Genomic DNA, 12627 nt, shown 5'->3' on the forward strand with positions numbered 1-12627 from the left:
TTGAATTTCTTTCTAATTTCAAGTAGAATGGTACATCGTAATCATTCAATATACCAGTGACATAACGGCATGTTATGACGTATTCACACATAGTGTTCTCGTTGGGCAGGTGATATAAAATGTGTAATGTGATTTAGTGTTTTGCCCTTTTTATCAAAACATGATTTTTTGCCTATTAAAAACTGAAATAAAATGATAAAGAACAGAATTTTAAAAAAAAATACAGCGCACCGCACACCTTCTTTCCCGTAATGAAAATAAATCCATAAATATGTATTTACCACTTCAAACTGGGTGATAATATAGGTAAAAATGTAGTAAAGACCTAGGTATCATTTTCGATCAACAAATTACTATGTACAAACATGTATCCTGGATCGTCAAGTCGTGTCATTTTCGGATATGCAACATTGGGCACGACGCTCCACACAAATGAAACCTGCAAATTTTGTTAACGCGAAAAACACTATCAGACTGGACTATGTAAATTGCCTTCTATATATTGTTATTTCCCGTCCTTGCGCGGAATATTATTTTGTTGTATATAAAAAGATTAATCGTTTGAAAAATTCAATACATACCTAACTGTGCTATTTTCTGTGCTTAATTTTATTTATGCTGAAGTAGCCATTCACCGTTAATATTTTTAATCGATTTCTTTAAAAAATACTTTTTGTAAACTTCATGCTTCATTAAAAATTTATTTCTTGTCGCTATACTGTTTGTTTTTGCTGGCGCTGTGAATATGGTTCAGTAATTGCGTATTTTGAAAAAAAAATAAATTAAATTTTATTTTCAAATGGAATATTTAAGGTGTCACAGTACTCCTTGCAATTTTATTCAATTCAGCGGAAAAGTAATTAATAGCAAAAGACAACATGATAAATATTAATATGTAATTTTCGACAAATTATTCACAAAATATAATCAAAAGCCTCAGGAACTTGTGAATTAAGCGGTTCACTAGTCCGCTTCTTTATCCGTTGATCTATGACGTTATTCAATCAGTTTGATTGTTACAAAAACCTTAACAAAATAGTGTAAATCAACATATTGTGAAATAGTGTCTTAAAAATGTATAATCCTTGGTGTAATGAGCTACTTTGAATAAACCCAATTAACCATTTAACCCCTCACCTTCACAGACAATGTCGTATTTCCACTCTCCGTTTGATTGACAGTTCAGCCGCCCTGAACCAGACTGGGAGTATCCGTCAGCACACGAGGCGTGTATCCTCCTGTGTATACCAATGGCGTCCTCACGTCGTGTTGTATTCAGGTCTATTCCTTTTAGATCGGGTATTCCACAGTCTTATGATAAAAAATGACATATAATAAGTTTTTATGCTACTCATATAAATACTAATGTGTACGTTAAAAAGAGAAAATTGGTGATATTACCGGACAAAACACATTCAAAGAATTTATCCTCAGAATATCTTTTGTGTTTACATGTCTCGTTGAATTGACAGTTCGAGTGTGAACAAGCTCCAGCAAGACCCTACAATAAATGCTATTCATTAACGTAATATATAATTAATAATAATAATTAGCTTATTGTAATATTTAAACATATTAAAGGTCTGATTGCAATCTAAAGCCAAACTACTAGCTTTTGTTTTAGAATGTGTATGTTACAGTGTTTCATAGGTTTTAGAGTGATTGTACTTGATAAATGTTTTTCTAACACGTGTTATTTCTTGTAGGATCGTCGATGTCAGTAGATGCGCCCTCGGTCTGAATTTCCCTATCACTATTGATAACATTTATAAAAATTGCTCAGCCCTCAAAGTTTATGTCCACGTAATCATAACCTACAAAAGTGATCCTTGTGAAATAAAAACAATTTTTTGAAATATATCTCTTTTCTGGAAAAAAGTTTTTTGACGGCTGTTCTCATTCTGTTAAGCCCATTTAGACTAGCAGCCACTATGACCGTTACAGGAGCACGTTAAATAGCAGTATCAGTTTTGTTTTATAACGAGTAGGTGAATGCTGTTTACGGCCTGGAAAAAAAATTCATGTGTAACACCGATGTAATCAAACAGCCACCTTGTATAAGTATTATGGTATGTGACCTGTACACAATAAAAAATTCTATCTTTATATTATAACGGTTATATTATATAAATAGTGCCTATTTGGGAGGGTAACCGTTGAAATTGACACCCCAAGGAAAGCATTGTCAACCCAAACAGGCACTATTTTTTTTGTTATACTGAATATCTTTATTTAAGAGAATATGTTACTGCTTTTATATAGAAATGACGAGAATTCTACGGCGGACCGTACACGCATGTAACAATTTGTTGTGTTACCCGTTACTAGGTGTGTTGCTATTGCTAAGGGTTATAGAACAGATTATCAACTGCGTCTAAACCAATCAGATTTCAGTATTTAGCATGAAAGTATAATAATATAAAATATCTCTTGTCTAAGTGACATTTACTGCCCCCTAAGTATGAAATTCTCAGAGAATTTAGTTTATGCAATTATCATTTTTAAAATGATAGATTATTTTAGTAATATCAGAATAAAGAAATTGTTCTACTACTTATTTTCATCATATCAAGTTTTTTTTTCGATTTAAAGTTGTTTTAAACAATATTTTTTCTACTGAATAATGTTTTTCATGGCAGAGATAATCCTTATGTGAAAACTTTTGGACATAGCAGAAAAACGTTTCTTTATCTTTGGTAATTACATTAAAGAATTTAAATTTATAAAGTCATTAATTTGTCTTAATTTTGCTTGGTTGTCAATTATTTTTAGTTAAATAACTGGTTAAGGTTTAATGATTTTAATGTAGAATCTTTACAAATCGCTAAACTATGCCTTTTAAATATATGGAACGAATGTTCACTAGGTACAAGGAAGTTATCATGTTGGGGAAGAATAAATTTAAATAAACATAATTTGATGAGACCATTTACCCAGACTGTCTGATTATTAATAAATAAAATATTCTAACTGATGGTAAATCACAACTCTAAAATGTTTACCTTAGGCCAGTGCTCCTTTTCACTGTACACCCATCCAGCATTGTCCATGTACATTGTCTCCGCTGTCGTCTTATTTTCGTAATTGAGTTCACAGAAATTAGCCCCTTTGAAATAGTTGACAGATTTACACCGTGGTGTTACTAGACATTTTATCACACAGTCCAGGAAACTGAGTTCTGTGAATGACTGGATCAGTTTCCTGTCCAGTCTGTGTCCTCGCTGGAGTTGAGAGAAGCCCGGCTGTAAGCTTCCATAACACGGCACAAGAAAACTGTATATAAACCACGGATATCTGAAGATAAGCATTGTACTGTAGGAGAAAACTTCAGGAGAAATAAAACTCCTTTAAAATCGGGACCCGTTAGAATTTAAATGGAGTATACATTTAACAGTCAGGATGTTTTGACTAATGAGCAATAAAAAGCATTATAACAATAAAAAATATTTGATAATTTGAAAACATAAAAGAACAACGTTACTTGCAATAGTTATAGTCGGTCAACCATATCGGTGAGTTAAAGGCAATTAAAGAAATGCGTCAATAAAGCATACATAATACATAGAGATCACTGATGCAGCAACACAGTTTCTTTTAGATCAGTAATACAGTTACATTAAAAGGTATAGAGCATCAGTTTCTCAAATGGATTTAACATTGTATTTAACTGAGGTTTACCGTTATGTATTTATTGAATTGCATGTGTCACATTCATATTTATGTTCCGAAAACTAAGTAAGTAGCTAACATTTATTACTTATTAGGTTAGTTACTGATCATGACCGACTGCAGAAATATATCTGGTTGATCAATCTCATTTTTTCCCAGTATTCAAGTGAGACACTTATTCACAAAAGCGATGACCTACGCAAATCCGAAAAATTAGGTGGCCTTACATCTCGTCGAGATATAACCGAATGAAACTGTTAAGTTGGTGAGCAAATATTTGACATTAAAATGTGGCTTGATTTTACGACTTCTTTTTATCACTGGGGCCAAGCCCGTTTTAACATTAATTTCAATGTAATCAGAAATAAAGAAAGGAGTCGAACTCTGACCCAGATAAAAAAAAAAACTACCAGATCGCTTCAAAAGCCTAATAAATCAATTTTTTAACACCTTAATTACAGTTGAAACCAAACTAATTAAGTGCGCCCAGTAAAACAAATAAAATAATTCAGTGCGCCCAGACTTACAAATTTATATAAAGATGATCATTGTAAGAAGCTAAATATCAAATAAATAAAACTTAAGAATATATAATTAAATAAATGGTGTTAAATCTGAAATATGTGTTATTTAATAATTAAAGGACAATGTTTTGGGCCTTTAAATTTCTAGTTAAAAAACTGAATTAAAGTAATAACTGAAATCCATCATTTTTGGTTAATGATGAAAAACAGTCATAACTTTTTTTAAAGTTTATTTTAACATATAAATTGACCTCTGATAAATGAATATTACTGTACTTCATCATTTTTTTCTTCAAAATTGTAAGTCTGAAGTTAGCAGAAATGACAATAATCAGTTACTTTTCAATATGATGGATTTCAATCACACCCTAACTGGTATAGTCGCCGTCTCTGGCACTTCCCTATAAGCGTGTTTTACTGTATACTGATGAGTTCCTTTTACTTTGGATTTATTTCCTTATATATACATTTTAACTTGATTTTGTCTTGGTTTAAATGCAATGTACAAACCTTTGGATTTTAGAGTTGTTTATCTGTTATATTGGACATGGATCTAATTGGAATTGATTATTGTTTTGGCGGGGACCATCACCACTGACGGTGTTTGTTCTTGAAGAATTGTTGGTGCGAAGATATGCCAATGGTGATATCTGGTTTTGCCCTGGTTCTTCATTCAAGACGACTATGTCAGTGAATGAGAAGCACTTGCAGACTATTAGACAAGAAATGAATTCATTTTGTTGAAGTTTGCGACTTTGCAGGATGGAACTGTGAAAATAGGACAGAACGCTGGTGAGTAGATTTTTCATTCAATGTGATTCAATTAGTTTGAACCGTATTTGAATTTTCATATTTTTATGTTGGTCTATTCTTTTTGGTAATTAAAGGTGTATTGTTAATTTTACGTTGTTTGGTTTCGATTATGTTTTATTCAATTACATTGTTTTGTTAATTGGTTTAAGATTTCAAATCTCACATTAAGACTGTCATATCATGGTTTTGATAGGCACTTTTGTGGTTCGCTAAAATACAATACAGGTTTACAAAATTTTTACAGAAGTGTTTGGTATGAAATATGTTCTGTAAATTTGTTTGGGAGGAAGCAAATAACCATTTTTTATAGGAATAACCCAGAGATCGTAACGGTTGGTTCGCCAGCTTTGTTCCAGGTCGAATCGATAATTTTGTGGATTATAGATCGGTTCGGTGTGGAGTTTCCTCTCAATCATACTTTGAACACTGTACATCTCCATCTGTCCTTTTTCCAAAATCTTCGGAACAATACGAATGATGTTGTCATGTGATACTTTTAATAAGGCTTTAGCTAGCACAGCATTCTATTTTGATAAGTGCATCCATCACTGTACACGGTGACTTCTTCGATTCCCTCATCAAGATTATCTACATGTACATAACCAGTTACACATGAGGCAAATGCATTTGCTGTTAAATCTCCCTCCGCTTCATGCCAAAGGTAACATGCCACATCTTTTGACAAATCAAATACTGTAAAATAAGGACAACCCAATTTCGTCTTGTACTACTCAGAGCTTGCTTTCGGGAAGATGACAAAAACAACATGTGGATAACCATCTCACGTGTTCTGAAAAAACATTGATATGAGCATTGAACAAGACCAAGGTAGATATTAAGGACTTTCTACCGGTTTCAAAAAATGACGATTCAGTTCAGGAATTCTAGAAATGATCCTAGCAAGTGTCCGTTTAAAAGATAAGCGAGCAGGCAGAGATTATGAGAGGAAAGTGATCTTGTGACCCAATAAGAACCTGTAGTGTCAGCAATATTGATAAACAGTTAGGATTTTTCGATTGCCTTTTTCTCGCACTAATGTTCCAAAAGATCATTATATTTTCTGATAAAACATAACTAGCATATCTTTTTCTCATCATGTTTGTTTATAAGCATAACAAATGAAGCCGGTTAAAATATGTTATACTACACTTACATATTCACAGGTAACTAACAAATCCCGCTTCACCAAAAGTCAACTAAGTTTGGAAAGAAAACATAAAATCATTCTATAAAGTTAAGAAGAAAATGTTCAAAACCAACACAATTTACGTCATTATTACGTGATAAAAAGTCGTTATTACGAGATAAAACGTTGATATTACGCGATATTGCTTTTTATATACCGTTATATACGGAAGCCCATTTAAGACCTACTCAACAAATAAACACAGTAAATGATACATGTACATGTAAATACAAACAGAAATATCAGATTTTCCAAACCATTAAACATCAATTGAAAACAATCGAACAAAGAAAAACCATGAAATATTATTGCCAAATAATATGTTTTATGTCATGATTGTAACTCTAGTTCTATTTTTAGAAATTCTAATTTAAGTTCCGTTTTTATGGTTATTTTAGCTAATTTGTCCATCCTGTACCTATTAATTAATGCCTGTGCTTGTAACTTGTCATTAGCCAATGAAATGAGAGTATTTCGATCACTTTTGTTTTTACTGAAGTGTGAGAAGGACGTGTTTTCGTAACCTAAGATATTGATCGCTTTGTAAAGTTAAATTCCCGGCCATGTGCTTTCCGAAAGTTTGAGAAGTATTGGACGCGGGAGAATTTGCTTTGGAACGTTGTTATTTAGTTAAAGTAAGTGTTAAAATAGGTGTGCAGTGTAAGTTTTTACCATCAGCGCCCGGGGTATGTACTGATAATTTGTAAACAGTCAAAATGGCGGATCGAACGTCAGTGTGCAAAACAATTGGAACGATTTATTTTACAAAACCCTGTGTATGAAAACTTGGGTCTCGATGAAGAAAAAAATGAGTGTGTGTTTTCGGGGCCAAGCGGTTTGTCTATTTACGGACTTGCTAACTCGTCCAGATTGTGCGCGTTTTCGACAGTTCCTACTTTATTTGTTCTTGTTGTTGTAGGGGGTAACGATGCGACAACTTGACCAGCACAGGTCATTGTACAAGACATTTTTTCATTTGCGAACTATTTGGTACATGGATATGGTGTAAAACCCGTGATCATCATTTGTTAACTGTTGCGCCGCGATCCTCGGAAATCACCGGTTGGATATAACGAGGAGGCCATCAGTATAAACAAACACTTGGAATATTTGACAAGTTTGGGGGAGCATGTCCATTTCTGGAAACATAAAGGATTTTGGACAAATTTTGTAGATTAGGATGGATGTTATCCAGCACCCATGGTCAAATACTTGATATACATAGCTAGAAGTAATCAACATGATCAGTTTGATGTAAAATAATTAAAGAAGTACTGTATTTTTACAAAATATAGAATATTTTGAATCTGTACACCATAATTTCATCATTATAAACCGTCAACAAATTTAAATTTGAAATAAATTTGGGGAAAGCCGTTCGTAAACTCCTTGTCTAGTTTTATATTTTTAACGTAATTATTGAGAGTTAATGTATCTTCTTCTTTTTCTTCAGAATACTGAGAAGGGCTCTTCAAAGAGCATTAACACATAAACAAAGAAAGAGTGGTAATAAAAATAATTTAATGCGACTGAAAAAAATTGAATGTCATTATAACTTGCTATTGAGGTCGCATTATAACGTAACCTTGTTTATAAATCAAGCCGTCTTCCTAGCTACTATTATGCAACATCAGTAGATCGAGGTCAGTTAATGGAGCATCTTCTTATGATCGAAGTCAGTTCATCGAGGTCAACTGCATAACTGAACTAGAGCCGAGCTCGTCGCAAAGCAACGAGTAGGTCTTCCGTCGCAACTTCATGTCGCGAAAAGATTGTCCATCAGTCTGATTAAAATACCTCCTTCTCCTGACACTTGTCAGAGCCTGACAGACCCTGTATTAATAAAAGGTCATCTTTACATGACAATTTCTTCTTACGAATTAGAGCTTTAGAAAATTGATTGGAACTCTTCAAATGGAGACCCAAAAATTTTTATTCATACCTGTTTTCTATGTAACCTCTAGATTGAGTATTGCACTACTCATTAAACAGATAAAGGCATATCTTTGCTAAGTAGGTGTTTATTTAATTTGTATGCAAATGTGGAGGTCAAGTGGGTATAGTCTGTTATTGATACAGGTCTATCAGAACCTGGCGAGTGTAAGGAGAAGGGAAATGGTTTTTAATTATACTGGATTATCAATATGATAATAGTAAGTTCAAGAAATCGAAAACGAGACTCGATTTCAAAGTATTATTTTCATACCAGGCAAGTTCTTCGTTTAACTTACTTCAAGTTTAGGATAACTTTAAAAAGTACATCATTTATGTACATGTATATAATTAATTTAATTATAATATAAGTGTGGATGTGGCGGTGGGGGAAATGACCCAAAAATCAATTTTCTTAGCGTTAACTTAAGGGAAATTTTGGTTGAGAGAAAGGGGGCATTGCTCCCACTGGACCATCTAAAAGGTACTGTTAGCAAGCTCACAAATGATATCCCCGCTAAGAAAGAAGTCATTACTCACGTATTTCTCTATTAGAGAATAATGGATGGTTCGTTTTCTTTAAGTAGTGAGTCAGACAAGGCAGGGTATATTTACAGGTCACAAGTAATCTTTATGACAAACTCTAGCTTTTACTCATTTCCATTAATACAAGATATGACACATGTTTAATATGACTTTGAACTTGCGCAACTGACCGTGGGTCAAGTTCATGACACATCATCGGTCATCAGGAATCTTTACATGAAATAGAAACTCCCAATGTTTCTCCTTAAATGACTTAGGAACAAACAAATCATTACACACTCTCAGGTCATAAGCAATCTTTGTGTGAAGTTAGAAATTCCAAAGTGGACCGGAAACAAATTTTGCACTTTTCCTGCCAGTGACCTTTACTTTGACAAATCACCTTGGGTTTAGGTCATGACGCTTCGTCAGGTAATGAGTATTATTTGTATGAAGTAAGAACACTTCCAATGTTTCTCCATCAGAAAGATATAGACCGGACACGACGTACGGACGGACAAGGTGATTTTTATTTAAACCCCCCCCCACCTCAATTTATTTTCGTGGGGTTTAAAAATCTTTTTCGCCCGTTTTGTGCGGCACAAAAAAGAATTATATTTTTCAATTATTTCTATCATATCTCATATAAATATACATGTAAATGTATGATTTGTATGCACATTTGAGTTCTTCTCATCATCGTCGGAAAGGATAAGAAACCCTTGGGGTCCAAGAATGTTTTTTCATGGGCATTTATCAATTTGCATCACTAAATGATTTCCAAGCTATCAAAGCTATTGAGATGTTAAATGTAGATATTGAATTTCTATAGATTTAAATTTAAGGTTAGGAAAAAAAACACTTTTTTATACAGTAAAAAAAAAATATTAAATAGCTTTATGTACGCGTACACATAAATAAGAAGATGTAGCGAAAGCTATAAAGACTTTATTTCTTCTGTTCTAGACTTTTTCAGAGTTAACAAGCTACAAGTTAACAATCTCCCATTTTGACAAGCTAGATTAAAAATAAAATATTCAGCTGAGTTTTAATCTGCATTACAACCTCATATTACACAGCTTCAATGATTTTTTTTATCAATGTGCATATAACAATAAGTAAAATCCCCAAGAACAAATATCTATCGCAATTAAATGCATACATTTTTGGGAGGCAGAAAAGTCGCTATATTATAGTCTGCAAGTCAATTGAACTACTACAATTATTTCAAAGAAATAAGAAACTGTCGACACTTGCAGTACTCTGATGATTTAATGACGATCGACCGACTTTATTGCTTAATGTAGTCGTATATCATTACTTCTAATCCTGAGAACAAATTTTATTTAATATTTGACTTAAAACTGTTAACTTATAAAACCAGAGACATAAATAACTTATTAAGTTATTTAAGTCTCTGATAATATATATTTTATTCTGTTCATAACTATAGAAGTTTAGCGTGTTCAACAGGTTAATTTTTTAGCCACATTCTCAGATTACGATATCGCACCTTTAATGTGAGGTTGATTGACATCGAATATTTAAACACTTATTGTTTAACAATTGACCGCTGCATTGAAAGCATCCTTCCAAATGTTACTCAATTATTTATCAATTGCTGATCTGCAGCCCGGGGGCAATATTTTAGGCTATGAGCGCTGACGCGACACGAGATTTTCGGTCGCACGTGGAGTGGATTCATTTGACTTAGCATAGACTGACCGAATAAACACACGGGTGGGAAGGTGACATACATTGAGGAGAAAAATGTACACATGTTAAGTAGTCGCCAAAAATGGGTCTTCGCTACATTTTGAAAAAAAAAATCCCTTGCACTGTGATCATGAAACCGATAAAATCTAAACAAATCTTGTTTAAAAACACATGTGAACATTCTAAAAATAATCACTAAATCCCTCAATTCTATCGTGTCAGCCTCTACCGCCAATCACAACTTCTCGGGCCTTTCTGGCAAGCTCGGAAAAACACTTCGAATGTATTACCTAGGCGTCCATGACGACCCCCCTTTTTTTAAAACTTGATATAATTACAACACATTTTATGATCTGTTGAGATGTGAGCTATACTTCATTAAAGGTATCAATATACACTAAAATATAACACAGAAACGACATACACAACTTCTTGCCGATACTTATTTTAATGGGAAGCGACTCCATTTTGTATAATATTCTAACATCCGGTGATGTTAATACATTCGAGGTGTTTTTCCAAACTTGCCAGAAAGGCCAGAGAAGTTGCAATTGCCTCTACCGCATGTGTTAATTTGATATTTGATTTTTTTATCCTGCCTTGAACGCTTGGAGACTGTTTCATTTTCTTAATTCGGCTAAATAATGCTTCCAATTTTGAGCGCGCTTCTCTCTCTCTCCCTCTCTCTCATTTTATGTGCAACCTTATGAAGACGTCAACTACTTTCTACGATATCTATAAAACCTCTCAGCAGTATTTAGCGGAAATATTCGTGGGTAAATAAAAAAAATCTTAAATTGAAACACAAGTCAATCTTACATGTACCGGTCAAAATCTCGAATAAACAAATAGTTGGAATCGTACAAAATATCAATAAACATGCACGTGTGATAAAGTACATGCAGAAGAACACGAGCTACCGCGGATCACTTGTCCACTCGCGAGGGATCTCCTTGGCTATGTTCTAGGGGTGATCATTTGAAGGTTTAATCTTTGTGGTTTTTCGTTGTTTATCTATAACATTATTAGTACATGTATAGTTTTTAGAACATTTTAGAATTACAAATTCACTATTGATTTATGTCTGATGATGTTTCTGATTTGGAACAATATCGCTTTTATCAATTTTTAGAGGGGCTTCTCAATTCACATTCTAATGTTTCATTCAATAAATTGAAGGTGAACAAAAAGAACATAAAATTGAAACAGTTCTTGTATATATATCTTGTTATTAGATAACCGCTGACCTCTAGGTAGTGCAGCCGCGACCGATTTCCTCGGCCGCGGATGAGGGATCCGATAACTTACGTAAAGTTAAAACACACATAAAAAGCTCAGAACCCAGGAAGATTTACAATGTTTGCAGTATGATGAATAAACTCTAATTAATATAAGTTTTTTCCCCCTTTAATCCCACAGTTGATCTATCTGTCTGATACTGCTTCAGTTCGAGTTTATGATTAAACAGATCGATTTCTTATTCTATCGTTTAATTCAAATTAAGAAGAGTAAGCTTTAATGTCATTGTGTACGATTCTTGTGTTTGCTGCTAAGTAAAATCACATATGACAGACGCGATTCTTGTGTATTAGATAACCGCTGACCGCTAGGTAGTCCAGCCGCGACCTTGGCGATCCATTTTTATCGGCCGCGGGCGAGATGGGTTATGTAATGACGCACACAACTAAGAATTTAGGTCGATTTGAAATGCTTGCAGTAAAATGTCTCAAATCTATTTCATGGAAGTTATTTTTTTTTTTAAAAAGAACGTTTATATTTTCTCGTTTTTGTTTTTCTTTACGGTTGTCCACTATAGGACCTAAACAGAGGTTACTCCAAAAAAAAGGCTGTGAGAAAAACATGTACACGTATACTTTTTAGACACTTTTCAAATGAATCAAAGCATCCCGTATATGCTGGAACACTTTCAGCTGTTAATATATGTACGTTTTTCGCACGAAGACGATTCGCTTACTTGCCAAATGAATACAGGTACATGTTAACAAGACAAGCTTTTTACACTCATAATACGCATTACCGGTACAAAATAGTTTTGTAACGACATTGATAACACAATAATGAACAACTTATCTATCGACAGCTATAGCGAAATATTAACCATTTTTGAGTTATAAAGCGAAGACTTTTAAGGGCTCTAGACCCCTAATTTAAGGGGCCAGCCCTTTTTCAATGGTGTCAAGTGAAAGCCCTTGACATTTTGCACATATTTTGTTCTATATGTGTTTAGAGAAAATTTTAAAC

At 33.6% G+C, this 12627-nt stretch overlaps 1 protein-coding gene across 1 annotated transcript in view; it reads right to left on the reverse strand.

Moving 5' to 3' along the window:
- The window catches only part of LOC128172666 (neurogenic locus notch homolog protein 2-like), an 86511-nt gene extending 83196 nt beyond the window's left edge, over positions 1-3315 (reverse strand). The window contains exons 1-3 of the mRNA XM_052838438.1: positions 3003-3315; positions 1402-1501; positions 1138-1311 (exon numbers count right to left, since the gene is read on the reverse strand). Of these exons, the coding sequence (XP_052694398.1) occupies positions 1138-1311; positions 1402-1501; positions 3003-3308 (580 nt within the window). The 5' untranslated portion in view covers positions 3309-3315. The remainder of the gene's footprint in view (positions 1-1137; positions 1312-1401; positions 1502-3002) is intronic.
- Between the last annotated feature and the right edge of the window lie 9312 nt (positions 3316-12627).

This window comes from Crassostrea angulata, chromosome 2 (genome assembly GCF_025612915.1).
Source record: "Crassostrea angulata isolate pt1a10 chromosome 2, ASM2561291v2, whole genome shotgun sequence".
Taxonomy (NCBI): domain Eukaryota; kingdom Metazoa; phylum Mollusca; class Bivalvia; order Ostreida; family Ostreidae; genus Magallana; species Magallana angulata.